Source organism: Montipora capricornis, chromosome 9 (genome assembly GCF_036669925.1).
Source record: "Montipora capricornis isolate CH-2021 chromosome 9, ASM3666992v2, whole genome shotgun sequence".
Taxonomy (NCBI): Eukaryota; Metazoa; Cnidaria; class Anthozoa; order Scleractinia; family Acroporidae; genus Montipora; species Montipora capricornis.
Genome location: NC_090891.1, coordinates 21,346,319 through 21,363,818, shown reverse-complemented (window position 1 = coordinate 21,363,818; position 17,500 = coordinate 21,346,319). Strand labels below are relative to the sequence as shown.

Below are 17,500 nucleotides of genomic sequence, written 5' to 3'. Positions count from 1 at the left end.
CATTGAAGGAATCGAACGTCTTGAATACATCACAGTGTTTACTGAAGTCGCATCTAAGTTGTCTGGCAAGTTACATTTTGTACTCAACTCTGCAAAGGTAAAAAAATTGGAAATGTGCCAGTGAAAAATTATTTGAATGAAGGCTTGTTGTCTCTTTTGTGCTTTATTATTTACGGTCAAGGTTCTTTCGAAAAGGGTTTGATGTGAACTGTCAGAAATTTATTTAATTGCTTTCTGACACCGGAGCAATTGCAGAATACAAGGCCCAATTGTTAGGGCCTATTGTAAGAACGAGTCAGAAAACGATAAAGTTTATTCTTATTCAATGACGTGTAAATTAGTGGGCCGGGTATTCTGCAATCTAACCGAAAAACTAACAAAAACAGAACCCCAGTATTTTGCCATCATTTGACGCAGATGCTTCACTATTTCAGTTCGCGAGTAAACACGCCGCGGTAACTTGATCACGGCGCCCGCTGAATTCGATGCCACTTTCGATTTTGCGATTTACTTGTGCAGTCAAAAGTACAATAACAAATTTGAACGTAGCAAAAATCTCGCAAAATGTCTTTCGCTGATTCTAACTTTTCATATTCGCGGTTCAAAATTAATATTGACTCATGTCGTAAATTTTGTCGCAGATGACAGAATATTCTCTCTCGATCGACCGTCCTGAAAACTTCCTTCTGCTCTTCCTAAAAACTGTGTACAATGTTTATTTACTTTTGCATCAATATTTGTTTTGCATAAAGCAAGCTAACAAAATCTGTATCTTGCTTGGTTCGCATTTCTGGGCCCGGTTGCCCAAAAGCCGATTAACGCTAATCCTAGATTGAAAATTAACCGAGGAGGAATTCTCTACTCCTAAATGCTGTTCAATGCTGATATTCGGCAAAACTTACATTAGAAGAAGTCAATCTTGAAAAACAAAAATAAGCAAAAGAAACTTTCACCAAAAAGTTTAAAACGTGAAACAAAAGTTTACGCTAACCCTGGATTAAGCTAATCGGCTTTCGAACAACCGGTCCCTGGATGTTAAAATAGAATATGCTACTGTTACGCAGTGGTACATTTTTTAGGTCACCCATCCAGATACTAACCCCGCCGGATAGGGTTAGACGTCAGTGAATTTTTGTATTACAATGCTGTCAGACGCTCTGAGTGCACGCTTAAGCTTGTGGTAAAAAGAAGTTATTAGGGAACTTGTAATGATCAGCATGTCAGCCTAGAAGCCAATGTTTGTCGATTCCCTTTTATTTTCTTCAATCTTTCTGGGTTTATTACTTTGCTAGTAACCACATGTCTTCTCAGGGGACTATTTACCTAAGACTTTTACCATGACACGACAATGATATACAATACCAAAACAATATCGTGTATTATTAGAGCTACATATTGAACTTGAATATCGTGGAGGACAAAACGCAGCCCATTTGACAATATGGAATAAAGCGCTGTGTTACTCTACTACCACACGTACGCGATGCGTGCCTGTTTTTTCTAAAGATGGCAGGAATTTTTTCTTTCTGACAAATGATTAACAGGCTGGTAGCCAGGTTTTTAACCTCAGAAAAAGATCTTTTTCGTCGTATGAAGGTTTGAGCCAAAAGGCCTCTGCTGGCACGACTGCTGGGTGACTCCTTAAATGGTCTTATTGACCCCCAACTTGAAAAAATTGACTGGAACGCTGCTGTTCAATACCACCCAACTCAGTCCCTTCTGTTTTTGAGTAACACGTACCACAGGCAACCCAGTGTACGCTAAAAAAAAAAAAAAACCCAGTGTACGCTTGTGGAGCTTCTAGCTATGTCTAATTCACACAAAACGCACCGAAACCAGTAACAGTCATGCAAATTTGTACGATTCTGTCTTCAGATCAAAAGGTTCTGTTTTTGTCAAAGTTATAATCTTCCATTTTTTTTCATTTTTTCGAACAGTAACGAATACTCCTGGCCAACTGAAGATGGGACAACTCCCGGCCTTATTCTACTTCGATGGAGATTGTAACGACCCTAACACACAAGTTAACATAAAAGCAAGTTTTATTAGTCTTGCTCGTCTTGTTCAGTTGTGCATTGATGCCACTCGTACATGTTCACAGGACACAGTGCAAGTGTTTTGTGGGAATGTTACACAAGTAGCGAGAAGACGCCGGAGATCTACCGTTAGAGAGGTTTGTTTTCATAAGCTTTGAAGTCAGCCGTTTCTGATACGGCAAACGCGAAAAACGCTTGCAGCTACTTGTCAAGTCCCGCAATCCTGGACAACAATCATCTAGATACTTCTCAACTTTCTTCCTTTTTGGACAGCAATTACAACAAAGGCCAAACAATACCCCCTTCCCCTTATTTTCCCCTTACTATTTACGTCGACATTGGCTTTTAGCGAGCAGTAAGGTTGTATCAGTATATGTTCCCATCACTATAATGTGTAACAAGGTTGCTAACGATCCGGCTGCATAAATTACTTACACTTTAGCCATATCATCACTAAATTAAGTACCTCTGAAATAGTCACGACACTCAAAATTAATCATAAAAAATACCAATTAAAAAAGTACAATAAAACCCGTAAAAGGTACATGGTCATTTTTCAATAACATAAATGAAACTGTTGAAAAAGCCGATTGTTCCTGACAGTGTTTTGTGTGAGAAACGTTTTCGTGTTTAGTGTAGAAGACTTCACTTCATTGTCATTTAGAAAGTTACAACAAAACCTCCTCCGTTTCCTTGGGATCAAAAATTTTCGTTAACTATTATTGACTCGTCGTGTTGTCGTATTTAGGGAGCAGTTATCATGAAGCCGCCGTGTGTTTTCATATTAGTGTGCGCGGCTAGATGCAACGTTGTAACTGTTATTGTGTCTAATTACGTGCCAAAACTTGTTAAAGCAAGGGTTTCGTTTTAATAACTAATGCAAAATTATAGCATCCACAACATTTTTATGGCCGCGTTGTTTTATAAAGCGTCTTCATTGTTCGCTGTTTAAACACAGCTGAAACAAAATTACGGAAAACTCCAAATATTTTTATAGCATTCGTTACTTTTACGACATGAAAATAAATGGGCTGTCTCTGATTTCTTTTATGTTATTTTCACTACTAAGAAAAATCCAGACTTAAGCTTGTATTGCAATTTTTTAATGACATTAATTCATTCCAGTATATGGTTAAGAAAAGATGTTTTAGGAGCCTATTTTTGTTTCAGGGTGAAATTTCTTAAAATTGTGATCGCTTTTTAATTAGTTTGGGTTGCTTCACCTTCAGCTGTGCAAACGGAAGAATAAAGTAATCCTGTCAGGCTCTCAATCTATTAAGGCGACTCGGAGTGCGCTCCTGATCCTCCGTAACGAATTGCCGCGTTTTCCATTTTCGTCCGGGAAATTGAGGATCTTTCAGCCATGAAATTCGTCATTTGCTCCTTTCTGTTTATTGTCCTGATCGTGGATAATAAGGCAGAGGACTCTGAAGAAGGAGAATTCAGTGACCTTGAAGATTTTGCAGAGTGGGAATTGGATGACGAGCCTCCAACGAATAAAGCCACAAGCAAGGAAGTAAGAAACAACAATTGTCGGTACTTTCACTCATTTTGTCAGATTTTATAACAATCCAGTTGACTGTAAGAAAAAATCGAAAGTGAGTCATTGTTATCTGGGCTTCTGCTTTGAGCCTGATAGAGTTTCGAATAAGCTGCATGTTTTACAGGCCTAGAGTCCAAGGACTCCTAACTGTGTCAGCCCGGGCTCTCACGTGAGACAAACCGCATTTTTTTTTTTTTTTCACAATTTACCGAGCAGTGTTCCATAAAACTCTTCTGCAAATTTTACTTAATGTTCGGATTATTTCAAAAAGTTACAGATAGTATTATCACGCTGCAGTCGCTGAAAGCTGAAAGTATGCAAATGTGCAGAAACATTCAGGGACTGAAAATTCATGACGTCTATTTTACGAGCTAGTTCTTTCTCGGCGAAGAAAATTTTTGGCTGACCTGTCCTAATCGTCCAAACTATAAACTCATCTAGCCAGTCAGTGTTTGTTTCCCGAGAACGCAACGTTTCAAGTAGGTAGATTGTTTTGGTTTTCTATTCTACTCTTTGTTCCATGCAAAGTCTACCGGATCCAATGAATGATTGAAATTTCACTAGTTGTGGATAAAAAACGCAAGCAACGGAATTGCAATAAAATCTTACTGAGGTGTTCTCATTACCGCACACCGAAAAACCTGAACTTTGAAAAACATATAGCTGATATAGTTGGTAGACAGATATCTGTATTTAAGAGATCTAAACAATGCAGTTGTGCCTATAATATTGATACAGTGAAACGGAAAAATACTCTTAAAATCCATCAAAGTGATAAATTGTACTTTAAAAAGTTTACAACACGGCATTTCGACGTTACTTAAAGTCCACATCACTATCACATCCAAAGAGAAATTACATAACAGTAGTGCAAAGAAGTTAATTAATGCATGTGAAATGAAAAATAGACAGTAATAAGCTAATCAAAGATGTCTAACGTTTAAAGTAGAGTAAGACAGAAAAGTTAGTCTCGCAGTATCCCTTTTCCCCCTTCACATTGAGCGACAATCAAACAAATAGACATATCTGCAAATAAATATACTTGTAACAGTTTCACCTTACCGTATATAAGATATCAATGCACTTTTCAGACATTTTGTATTTAGCCACCATATACCTGTAATTTACTGTACTCTCTATTTCTGTTCAATAGTTTGTTTTATTTTGTAACTGTTTACCCTTTTTTTTCCTTTAATAGTAAATTATATATATATAAAATAAATAAGCCTTATGTTAAAAAAAAAAAAGATGTCTAACTTAGCTCCTTTGGGTGTACACTTTGGGCCATTTCCGAGTTCGTCTGCCTCCTTTTCAAAGCGAGTCCAATTGAGTGTCAAAAGTAATCAGCGAATTGCTTGGGTTTTGCATTACTTTACTCAGTTATTGGAAATATGCCAATGTGTGCGGAGTTTTTAAGGGTGGTCAGAAGTCAAACCCTTGTAATTACAGATCTATATCATTAACTTGTATTGCATCTAAAATTCTTTAGCACATTGTTCATAGCCACGTCATGAAACACCTTGACCCCCAACGGATACTCACTGATGTACAACATGGCTTTAGAGCCAAACGAAAAACTGTTACTCAGCTGATAATAACTACCCATGATTTAGCAAAGACCATACATCCGTCCATGCCGCCATACTCGATTTCAGCAAAGCCTTCGACAAGGTTCCGTACCAGCGTCTACTTCGTAAACTTGAATACTATGGCATCCGAGAAAACTTACTTAAATAGTTTGAGTCATTCCTAATAGGGTGCACTCAATCAGTTATTTGCGATGAAGCAAATCAAAATCCATCATGGTGACATCTGGTGTTCCGCAAGGTACAGTTCTTGGCCCGTTATTGCTTTTATTATATGTAAATGACTTGCCAGCGAATTTACAATCCTCTGTCAGGCTCTTTGCTGACGACGCATTCGTATACGGTATAATTTCCGACGAGGACGACTGTAATAGATTCCAAGCTTATTTATTCGAGCTGGAACGCTGGCAACACAGATGGCAACTGAAGTTAAATCCATCCAAGTGTAAAATAATATGCATTTCTACCAAGAAGTCACCTCCTCTGAAGAAATATGTGTTTTAGGGATCTGCACTTGACTAGGTTGATTCTGTGTCCTACCTACAATAGGTGTTACCTTGACAAACAACCTTCAGTGGTCCCAGCATGTCTTGTCCATCTCTGGTAAGGCAAGCAAAGTAAAGAAATTTTTGGAACTGTCCACGATCAGTAAAGGAAACTGCATATACAACATTGGTTCGTCCAAAATTGGAGTATGGCTGTGAAGCTTGGGACCCCCAAATTAAAAAGGATATTTCATCTCTTGAACGTGTGCAGAAGAAAGCCGCCCGCTTCTGTTCAAACAACTGCCAACCTACAGATAGTGTTATTGGGATGTTAAGGGACTTAAGTTGGTTCAGTCTTGAAACAAGGAGAACAATAGCCAGATTAAATTTGATGTACAAAATGTTCCATGGCACTGTTGATCTCGATAAAAATAGTTACTGACGCCCGCATAGCAATTGCAGAGTCAAAACTCGTTCTTGTCATGATTATAAATTTTTAAACATTAATGCAACAAAGTATGTATATTTTTATTCCTTTTTTCCACGTACCCTAAGGATGTGGAACAAACTACCGAAAAGCATTGTTGAAAGTAATTCTCTAGAGACATTTAAGACTAACATTTCTAAGTATTTTACTGAGTGATTTTAGTATTTAAGTTATTTTTACATTTATTTATTCCCTTGTTTATTTTTTCACTTCACGTTTTAGTACATTAATTTTCATTGGTTTTATTTTAATTTTTGTTACATTCTTAAACGTTGGTGTGATGTCTAGCGACTTTTACCGACATATCTAAATGTAGGTGAATGTAGATGTTGAAAGTTCTCGCGCCAATTTTTCAACCAATCAGAAGTAAAACCAAAAGCAATCGTAACTCGCGCGTGCACATTTTCCCGCGCTTTGTGTCGGCTACGTGTAATTACTTCGCGTTTTGATTTATTTACTGGATTGTCTTCGTCCTTTTTGATTGGCCAAAGTAATCACTTTGATTTTGGTTTTACAACACTCGATTCAAACTCGCTCCATGAATGAAAACTAATTTTCATTAGAAAAGCTTCGCACTTAGACTCGCTTTGAAGAGGAGGCAGACGTGAACTCGGAAATGTCCTAATTAAGTGCTGACCCTAACGAGAATTGTTGTTGTTTTGTTTTTTGTATCATTGTTCCATTTCTCATTTCTAAAAGAAAGTGAAGGAGGTTGAATTGTTATTTCACATTTATTTTCATAATCAATTCTTGTAGGAGCCCATGGCCTGGAGCGTACAACTTTACTGTATTTTGTGGAACGGCGTTTTTACCGATCGAGTTATTTTTAGATTGATTTTCCCGCAAAACCAAGCCTTTCCCGCTAATCACAAGTCTTCCTCGGTGAGGAAGTGTTGTTCCCGACCTATCTATTTTTTGAAACAACGTTTTTAAATTCGCCGCGCTAATCAAAGATGTTCCCTAAGTGGTCCGCATGAAGGGGCGATCCAAGATGGCGACCGAATGCAGGAAACAAGACTCAAAGTTTTGAAAACACCCCCCCCGTTCCCTTATCCTCATTTTTATTGGCATCCATTCGACAATTTTAAGGTTACACATTCCATGATCCATTGCAAACCTGAAGAAGTATAATTTCACGTGAATAGATAGTTGAGATTCGCTTTCTTCACCGCTTCGGTCCGCCATGTTTTTCTGCTGAGTTTGCAGTATTAGAGAGACCTCAGCGCTGATTGGCCACTGAATAGTTATTAGGGAGCTTAAGATGCGGACGTTTTCGCGGTGACGGCGACGTGACAGCCCAGGTGGACTGGGCCAGAGGTTGCCGTTCTCGCGCCAAAATTAATTTGCTTAAGATTCTCATGACGGCGTCCGAGACTTCGTCGAGTACATCGGCTGTACTTTCTGAGATTCAATCGCTTTTGTTTGTAACATGGCCGCATTTGAAGATTTTCGACAACTTCTCATTCTTTACTACGACGCTAATTTGATCAACGATGAAGATTTCGTTCTCCTTTACGACATGTTTCCGTCGAGAAATCCAAGTTTTCCTTACTACGAGTACGCTTGCTTTGACCTGAACAACATGAGTGAGGCAGAGTGTAAGGCCGAATTTAGGTTTGAGAAAAAAGACCTTCCGACTCTGGCAGAAGCCTTGCAGATCCCACCTACCTTCAAACTACGCCAGGGAAGCATAGTAAGTGGAATGGAAGGCCTTTGCATACTCCTAAGACGGCTCGCCTATCCTTGTAGATTTGGCGACATGGTACCTCGTTTCGGCAAACCAGTACCGGTGCTATCCATGGTCACAAATCATGTGATTGATTATATTTACACCATCCATGGACATCACATAACCCGGTGGAATGACGCACTGCTTAACCCACCTGCATTGGATACTTATGCTCGATCAGTTCACGCTAAAGGGGCTGCTCTCCAGAACTGTTTTGGCTTTGTTGATGGCACTGTGAGACCTATAGCCAGACCAGACGAGCACCAGAGGATGATGTATAATGGTCATAAACGGGTGCACGCCATTAAATTCCAATCTGTTGCCTTACCGAATGGATTGATCGCAAACCTTTACGGCCCCGTAGGTAAAGATCTTTTTAACTTGCTCTTATTTATAACTAAATGTCAGGTTTATGAAAATAGCAACTCAAACGGAAAAGGTACAAACATGGCTTCGGAGGGTAGTTGTTTCCCCCTTCAAGTGTCTGTTTTATAGTATAATCTACGACAAACGCCTGTAGTGATCAGGGCAATGAAAGGTTGATCTCATGACACCATTTTACAGAAGCGTTGCATGATGAAAAACAATGATATTCCATGAAACAAACCTAATACTTTTAACTTCTTCCAGAGGGCAAAAGGCATGATGCAGGTATGCTGGCAGAATCTGGTCTCTTGCATGACTTGGAACGCCATGCATTTTCGACAGGGGGTCAGCCTCTATGCATATATGGGGATCCTGCATATCCCCTCAGGGTTCACCTGCAAGGACCATTCCAAGGTGCTGCTCTCACACCTCAGATGGAGATGTTCAATGGATCCATGAGCTCTGTTCGAGTGTCAGTGGAGTGGCTATTTGGAGACATTTTAAACTATTTTAAATTCCTTGATTTTAAAAAGAACCTAAAAGTTGGCTTAAGTAATATTGGTAAAACATATGTCGTATGTGCTCTCATGCGAAATGCCCTAACATGCCTATATGGTAATCAAACCTCAGAATTTTTTGAATTAGACCCCCCAAGCCTCCAGGAGTATTTCAGGTGACCTAAAACATTCGCAATATTTATTCGGTTACTGCCTGGTCACACAACTGGTCAACACTTTCCTCCCAGAATCAGCCCTGGGGGGTGGGGGGAGGGGGTGGTGGTACTTTAGGATTTTTTGTGGGGGAGTGTCCTGCTGGGACCCTGGAATCCTTAATCTATACCAGAGCTAGTTCAGCTGAATTTTGCTACCTTCTACTAGACTTAACTTCCCAAAATCCCTTTGCCACTATCCTAGAGTAGCTTTTTGGCTAAGTTGCGTAAATTCAAACTTGTCGATTTGATTTTTAGTTTTAGTGGCAATTCCTGGTTTCCCTAATCTAGACTAAAACCTCCCCGCCCACCCCACCCCCCCTGCTTTGGGAAACAGCACAACCTATAAAAGATCATACATTGTATTATACAAAGCAGACATATTGTTCCACAAAAAATGAAAGCAGTTGTTACTATGGCATCCACTTATACGACAAATGGCATGCCATTTAGTTCAATGCTCAGTTGTTCAAAAGTCAGATAGTGTTATCCAGCACATAAATCACTATAACGATTTCTTTAGAGGAGGAGCACTTTCCGCCATTTGAACAACTGGGCCCAGTTTAATGCTGATAAAGGCAAGTACTTTCAAAGTTGAGGCATCTCTAATATCAAGTTTAACAAGGTATACATTGTTTACACAAATGTAAGTATTGAAGAAATCAACCTTTTCACAATACAATAATTTTTGTCAGTTCAAAAAATCAAATCAAATTTATATTTTGCAAGGTAGTCAGGGCTTTCAATAATCACTTGACTCAATTTAATATATGACATATTTTCATAGCCTGTATTCTGATAGGGTAATCACCTGATTGACACATGCATAATACAGCTAAATTCAAACTGGATCAATGAAACTAAAAAAAAATGTGATTATGATAATGATAACTCAACAATCAACTACCACTCTAGCAGAAATGGAGTTAAAAGAACAGTTGAATGCAAAATTATGTCACTAACAAGAGAAAAATTACAATGGTGCCATAGTTGAAAAAGAGAAGTTGCAATAAAAAAATGTTAACGCTTTTCCTTGGGAGCCAACCTCTCAATCAAAGCTAACATAGCCTGTGATTGCTGCTGCTGCTGGTTTAACATAGACTGCATAAACTGTAGTGTTTGCTGTTGGTTTCTTTGCTGCTGTCTATGCTGTTCTTCTTGTTGTTGCTGAATAATCTTTAGCATATCTTGCTGCATTTTTGTTTGCTGCTCTGATATACGAGATCCTCTTGCCTCTTCCTCCTTTCTTATTTCAATTTCTTCTCTTTTTAATGCCATCTCTTCTTCTGCTTTCTTTTGCAAGTATCCAATAGCATCTCCTGTACTTTTCCTGCTTTTCTTTGCTGGAACCACTCCATTTGTTTTCTCCACTCGTTTTTGAGTTTCTCCCATGGTTTCCATTGCCTTGTACCGCATTTCTTCAGCAGTTGCCTTCTCTTTCTGAAGGCTTTGCTTTTTGTTGCCAGTCGAAGGCTTATTTTTAGCTTCTTCCTCTTTTTCACACAGCTCCTCCAGCAGAGTATCTATCTCTTGTATTTCTGGACTAATACCACTTGCTCTTTCTTCTTCCCTATTTTTTGCTTTGAATTTGGACATTAGAAGATTGAGCCTATCTCTCAACGACCTTTTGTTCACATTGAATTTGCATTGGGTGAGGTTATTGAGTCTTGTGGCAATCTCATCCCACAATTTTCCTCTCTCCGGGCTCCCCTTTCTGGTTTCAAAAAGATCTGATCCCCTGACCTCTCTCAAGAATAATGTATCATGTTGATTTGTCTACTCCATTGTGCTGAAAGAGGGAATTAAAGTTTATTTTAGCACGTTATTTAAAAAACGGTGGAAACAGTAGTTTTCCTCTTCCAGACTGAGTCCTTGTATTGATTTATTGAATATTTGCTGGATGAAATTGTTCTGTTTAATACGCACTGTACGTATCCACATAAATTATTGCTCTAGATTCACAGCACTTCATCGAAGAAATATTTCCAAGTGTGGTTATACAAGCCTTAAGAGCACATTTACATATCGATGAGCTATGTAGTGGATTTGTTGGCTAAGTGTGAAAAAATTCAAAACAAAATATTTATCTCTGCACTTTTTAGCAGCCTCCAGAACTCCAAAATTCTTTATCGCCTCAGAAAATTCGGATTCAATATGTTACTAAGAAATAAAAAAATGTATTGGAGTCAGTAAAATATATTATATATATAATCGTTTTACAAGAAAGAATTCGTTGAACGTAACAGCTTATTTATCTTTACAGACTTACTTAGATTGTTTTGTCTTCACTGAACTAGCTTCAGAGTCTTCGGTCATTTTCCTGAGTTTTATCTGTGAAGAGAGCACAAAAAGCCGCTAGAGTTACTTGGCACATCCCCAGGTGGGTTGTGCTAATAAAGAAACTGAAAAAAAAGCAAGGAATGAAGAATACAAGAAAGAAATACCGGTATAAATACTCACGTTTTCACTGCGACGGCAAAATCCCCAAACTGACGTCGCCGACGTGAGGGCGACGGCGGGAATGTTAGAAATCCCATGCGCAGTTAAACTCGCCCCAATCCTAATCGGTCTTTACGTCGCCGTCGCGTCGAAAACGTCCTTATCTTAAGCTCCCTATTGACGTTTACCATGACAACGAATGGCGCGAAAGTGGTTCTAAGAATAGATGGGTTAGGAAAAAAACAAAGTGGAAGATGGAGGATTCTACTGATGGGTTCCTGAACTCGTCTGAAAATAGCTTGATCTGTAAAAATGCCCTTACATAGACCTAGTTTTGGAATTGACGTCTCCTGATTCTTGGTATGACTTGAACTGTTAATAGCTTTAAGAAACGTCGAAACGTCTCCTTTAGAGAAATAAGCAATTTATCACTTTTATTACTGGGTTGGCAGTATGGCAATCCCAGTCGGAAAGTGGGTAGGATTTGGTTTTTTTATTTTTTTTATTTTTTTTTCCGTGTCGGTAAAAGTCTTGCCTGTCACTCCCCTGGTAAGTGGTGTCTTTGTGCATCGAGCCTTCTGCGCGTATTTTCTTAGGATCGAGAGAGTAGTGGAAATGCGTAGATTTCTCTGGTGGACACAGTAGAATCATTAACTTAGCCTGCAATGGCGTCGAAAGTCATGTAACGCGAATGGCGTTTTAGTGGATCCTTAAACAAAATATACTCTTATGGAGCTCAATAATGGAAAGTCAGTTGGATAAACTAGGTAGGCGGTGAAAAACCAACACCTGGAATCTCAAAAGCGACCAGTAATGGACTTCAACAATAATCTATCGCCCGTCGAGCCGAAATCAAAGTGAGCTGTATTTCTAAAATAATATTTTACCAAGTGTGCTGTTATGTAGAACACTGAAACCAAATGGAAAATTCTCTGGTAACGTATGGGTTCAACAAAGACAGAGAACGAATCGAAGACCTTTCGTGGATCTGTGATCAACTCTGCACAGTCTTCCTGAGGTAAAAAAAATAATTGGAAATGTGACAGCCAAAGATTATTTGAAAGAAAGCTTGTCGTGTATTTTGTGCTTCATTATTCAAGGAAAACGTTCTTCATGTAAACGGTTTGATCCTGAAATTTAGTTTGTTGCAATATTGCGCATATTTGACACGATTGAGTTTCTTCTCTTCACGCACGTAACGAAATAGAAGGGGTTTTTGCCTATAATAGCAAATATGTTGTTTGTTTCAAAAAATGGTTCGCTGGAAAAGGTGGCCTTTATGAATTCAGCATGTTTTATGATATGCGAGCTTAACTGGATAGTTTTTATGGCAATAGTAAAGCATTTTCTTTTCAAAATGAGGTTAGCGCCTTTTTGGTGTGTTAACTTAATTAAATCGTGAGTTTGAATTTGCCGTCTGCCGCGTAACCTTGATTTCCACTCTCAAAATTACCTCCAGAACCTACTTTTTGCGTAGAATAAGCTTTTAGAATGATGGTCTTGTTTTGCATAAAGCAAGCTAACAAAATCTGTACCTTGCTAAGTTCGCATTTGTTAGCGTTAATAGTATTTTCGGTCCGATGCTTCTGTTTTATGAGGGGTATATTGTTTTGGTCTCCCATCCAGATACTAACCCCGCCGGAGAGGGGTAACTTCAGTGAACTTTGGTATTACAAAGCTGTCAGATGCTCAGAAGGCACGCTTAAACTTGTGGTGACAAGAAGTTGTGACGCAACTTGAAAATTATCAACATGTCAGCACAGAAGCCAATGTTTCTCGCTTCTCTTTTATTTGTTATTGTTAAAAGACTGGAATGCTGTAGTTCAATACCACACAATTCAGTGCTTTCTGATTTTCTGTAACACGTACCACAGGCAACCCAGTGTATGCTTCACGGAAGCATCTCGTTTTAGGATTATTTTAGCGTTAACAGTCTACTATTAAGTTTCTACTAAATCTCGGTTAATAGCATATTAAATTAAGATAGTATGGCCGCGAGTGGAATTAAGAGATCCTGGTGTCAAGAACCGCACTCTCTGTGCAACTATGATATATTCAAACGCCAATCGACGATTCCCACTAGATTGTACTCCATGTCCGCAGCTAAAAATAATTGCAGGGACTTTAAATAGAGTCTAGTCCGACGTGATTCGATCGAAGCGATCTCAGGTTATCTATTCAGGAGCCATTTGTCTTTCCAGTTTATGGATTTAATTTGACCGGTCCCACTGTCAGCTACCCTTGTTTCAGTCAGCTCTGAAATGATCAAGTTTAACCTCCTCAGACAAGCTACCTCGTGAATTACTATTACCGATGATATCTTTGGCTTTAATTTATTAGATGGCTGTGACAAATCTAATTAACTGTATGGCCAGTAACGGATTCAAACCTTCGATGGGATGTATGAGAAAATTCCAGAAAGATATGCCGGAGTGGAAGAAGCCCGAGTACGCTGAAAAGGTGAGGTCATTCAGATTCTGACTAAAGCAGACACGATAGGGTGGATTGTGAGGGGAGTAGAGCGGAGAGGACGAACTCAGGGGGGTCCAGAGGCGGAAGAAATGGGGAGGGAGAGTGTCAATCAATTAAATAGCGGTCACGGACCGGGTAATGTCCTTTTTGGATAAATAGGACATTACCTCCAGGTGATCTGGTGACGTAATTTGGAGGACTGGGAAGAAAAATTTTAATGCCGTATCCCACAACCGCGCGCGGCCTTGGGTGTTGTTTCCAAACTCCCTGCAGTATTTCCATCGCCAAAACCCAACAGATCATTCCGTGTCTACCACATCTCCTGTTACTGAATCAACATTCAAGTAGACCCGACGAGATCTCACCTCGCTTCTGCCATGTTGAATTCGAAAATAAGGCCGCGCGCGGTTGTGGGATACGGCGTTAAAAATTTTCTCCCCAGTCCTCCGAGTTACGTCACCAGATCACCTGGCTGGACATGTTGAATCGTTTTAGCGCTACTCCTCAACCAAGTAAGGCACTCTAGACTTGTTTGAAAAGGTCAAACCTCGTCAAGAGATCAATGAATTCGGTATCAACCGGTGGGTCGGAAAAACTGACTTAATGAATGATTACTTAAACTAAATAAACGTAACGTCCCCCAAAAAGAAATATAAAAATATGACGGTCTGTGAAAACTTTGTGAGGCAGATATACACGTCGGCATTCTTCCATGATCATAATGATCATAAGTATCCATTTAGTTGGCGTGCTCGGGTTTTTTTCTATCTATACAACCGAAACCCAAAATATCCGTAAAACGGACCACCAGCATAGGAAAGGGAAATAGTTCTTAGTCGGCCCAAAAATATTAAAACTTAGTGAAGTAACTTTCCTTTTTCTTCTTTTGTAGTCCAAGTGCCTCTTTAGGGCTGCGAAAGAATGCGGGAAAATACCCCAAGATGGCATGCATTTGACACATTGCCTCGATGGCATCAAGAAATGCGGCGTACAAGGCATCGAGAGCTCAACATGAAAATTGTCTCTGAAAATGACTCATAGAGTGTAATCATGCCGTCGGTGCAAATAAAATAAAAAGCTAGGGTCGAACAATAAAATCTAAAGACTGGATTATCTATGTTGCATCCCTATGTTTTGTTTTTTTTGTTGTTTTTTTTTTTTTTATTTAGTGCGGTAGCACGTCTTCAAAATAATAGTAAATGGTACAAAACGTAAGGACGGCGAAATTTTATCATGAAGCATAGAATCTGAGGGAAAGGAAGTCGGTGGGAAGCTCGCCGACGCTTCTCTTGGGTCGAGTAGACTTGAAAGGGGGAAGACAGTGATTTTGCTCGTGGAGATTGATTGACCCAATCACATGCTTGCCATGGGACCATCCGATTGCCCAAATCGTCTTCGTTCGAAATTTCTGCCTTTTATGTGCTCACTTATGCAGTTTTTTTAGATGTAGACCATGAAATTTCGTTGAATCTTTTGATACAGCCAACGACCAGTAACTCGCTAATGGACCTCTTTAGCTTGTACGTTTTGCTTTCCCATTTCAGACCACGTGATGTTCCCAAGGGAATTTTTCCTTTTTATTTTTGTTCGTAAGTTATGCATACATGTGCACGTGCAGAAGACGACATTTGAAAGAAACTGTTCCCTGGAGTAACATCACGTTGTCTGAAATGGGAAAACAAAACGTACAAGCTAATGAGGTCCATTGAAAATCCGCATCACTCAGCTTGTACCCTGAATGCCCCGCCCCCTCCCCTCCCTTCAGTCCCTCGATCTATGAAAAATAGGGAGTTTTAGCAACGACAACGGCGACGTCATCGAGAACGTCAAAATTTGCATATTTAGTGGCCAAAGACAATAGCTTTGCCGGCACGCTTTGCACGTGCGTTTTTCATTTTTGTCTATTTCTTTGACGTCGTCAGCAAAACAACAACGTGAAATGACCAACTTTCAGGCTTTAAGAAGGACGTCAGCATTTGGAGAAAAATTTTCATCTTCTCCCCTACAAAAAGCGCCGCTCATAACGTTTTTATTCCTGAGGGACTGCCATACCTTTCTCGCGTTAAAAAACTAGGAATAGTCGTGAAGTAATTACAATAATGAGAATTTATGTTTTGTGATGACGTTCTCGTTGCCGTTCCCGTCGTCGTTGCTAAAGCTCTCTGTTCTCTCAATGGCTGCGCCTACGCGAAACAGAATCCTCGAGTATTGAACTGAAGAGCATTATGTTCAATGATTGAGCTCTTATCGCATACCGTAATGGTCTGTTTCTGGAAGCCAAGTTTTCGACAGTCAAAGGTTGCTTATAGTCGTGCGATCGTTTTACTTATTCTGTACGTTTTTGTTTGCTTGGAGAGCGTTATCTGCAAACAGCTGCGTAAACGTCCACAGCTGTTGAATTCTCATGGGGAGGAGAAATTCAAGCAACGACGTTTACGAGCGTCATAGGGGACAGGCGATTTACTACGTAACTGAAATATACAACGCAGCGCACTTTATTTACCACTCACGTTTATGCTAACAACTTCGTTCTAAGTGGATCTCTCCGTATACAGCCTAAATTTATGACTTTTATGGTCAAAATGGAAGTTCCCAAGTTAATTAATCCACCGTCCTTATTGTATATTTGTATATTTCCAATTGTTTGGATCATTTAATCCAAAAATTAGACTACTTTCTCTTAGGTACCACGCTGCTGTTTTCACCCTCTTACTCTTTCGTTGGTTATAGCAAATATGCAGCTCCATTACTTTCGAAATTGAAGTCAATTGATTCTGTTGAAAGTATATTAAATTGGATTAATTGTCCTGTGAACCAATCACGAAAGCGGTTGTAATCATTATTGCTGTCACAGCTCAAAGTTAGAGGATTTAAATATCAGGTGAACACATATCAAAAAGCTGTTGCCCAGTTGTCTTCGATTGCTTAGTCTCTTCCGAAATCAGATTTTTACAGCAAAGGCCTTATTCACAACGCAGCCAATATGAGAGTGATCTTAGCCGTTCTACTCCTAACGATTCTTGCAATTTCACGAGCGGCGTACAAAGTTCATAATTCGCCTGTTTACGACACGGAGACTGAGAAGGGAAAGAAGATGCACGATTTCTCGGTAAGTGAACTAAAACGTTATCCAAAAGGTAATGAGATATCTCTTATTATTATATAGATACTGATGAAATACCAGGATTTCTCCTTTTACTAAAAAATCATATCTTCACCGCACGCATGTAAGGATATAGCTGTCGTCATGGAAACGAACAAGATTAGCCAATAAAACGCGAGCTTCCTCTTCATTGTACGATACTTTTGTGCTCTAATATAGTTCTTCTCTACTGCATTAACATTTTTATTGCAAATTTTACATTTTCATGATTTGTTTTTCATAACTTTCATATCTTGTTTCATGTTACACAACATGCGTGTTTTAGTGATTGGTGAACACTTTTTCATCATATCGAAAATGAATAAAATAAGTTGTTTTAAATCGACACATTTCATCAATATCTATATAATAAACAGAACATTACATGGCCGCTCGGGGATACGAATTTTATCTTCTCGTGCTGAAAGTATCTTTCACTCGTTCGCTTTGCTCACTCGTGAGAGATACTTTCAGCACTCGAAGATAAAATTCGTCTCCCCGCGCGG

General features: G+C 39.3%; 4 protein-coding genes across 7 annotated transcripts in view; 3 read left to right on the top strand and 1 right to left on the bottom strand.

Annotated features, from left to right (window-relative positions):
* Positions 1–14,960, top strand: part of LOC138016684 (uncharacterized) — a 24,168-nt gene extending 9,208 nt beyond the window's left edge. Inside the window, exons 3-5 of the mRNA XM_068863874.1 lie at positions 1,938–2,173; positions 13,721–13,840; positions 14,745–14,960. Coding sequence (XP_068719975.1) covers positions 1,938–2,173; positions 13,721–13,840; positions 14,745–14,867 — 479 coding nt within the window. The 3' untranslated portion in view covers positions 14,868–14,960. The remainder of the gene's footprint in view (positions 1–1,937; positions 2,174–13,720; positions 13,841–14,744) is intronic.
* On the top strand, positions 7,401–8,909 carry LOC138016754 (uncharacterized). Its single transcript, XM_068863939.1, has 2 exons — positions 7,401–8,230; positions 8,497–8,909. Exons 1-2 carry the CDS (start codon positions 7,567–7,569, stop codon positions 8,907–8,909), a joined length of 1,077 nt encoding a protein of 358 aa, XP_068720040.1. The 5' UTR covers positions 7,401–7,566.
* LOC138016256 (uncharacterized) lies at positions 9,258–11,257 on the bottom strand. The gene is made up of 2 exons (XM_068863428.1): positions 11,231–11,257; positions 9,258–10,717 (listed from the first exon to the last, which is right to left on the bottom strand). The coding sequence occupies exons 1-2, from the start codon at positions 11,255–11,257 to the stop codon at positions 9,962–9,964; spliced, it is 783 nt and encodes a 260-aa protein (XP_068719529.1). The 3' UTR covers positions 9,258–9,961.
* A 1,807-nt stretch (positions 14,961–16,767) lies between the features above and the next one.
* LOC138016683 (uncharacterized) overlaps positions 16,768–17,500 on the top strand; it is a 25,959-nt gene continuing 25,226 nt past the window's right edge. For all 4 annotated transcript variants that reach the window (XM_068863872.1, XM_068863871.1, XM_068863869.1 and 1 more), the window contains exon 1: positions 16,768–16,961. In XM_068863872.1, coding sequence (XP_068719973.1) covers positions 16,836–16,961 — 126 coding nt within the window. In that variant the 5' untranslated portion in view covers positions 16,768–16,835. The remainder of the gene's footprint in view (positions 16,962–17,500) is intronic.

Coding starts and splice junctions, on each gene's coding strand:
- LOC138016754 (XM_068863939.1), top strand. CDS start 7,567: ATGGCCGCATTTGAAGATTTTCGACAACTTCTCATTCTTTACTACGAC. Junction 8,231..8,496: donor AAACCTTTACGGCCCCGTAG/GTAAAGATCTTT, acceptor AACTTCTTCCAG/AGGGCAAAAGGCATGATGCA.
- LOC138016256 (XM_068863428.1), bottom strand. CDS start 11,257: ATGACCGAAGACTCTGAAGCTAGTTCA. Junction 10,718..11,230: donor AAGACTCTGAAGCTAGTTCA/GTGAAGACAAAA, acceptor ACAATGGAGTAG/ACAAATCAACATGATACATT.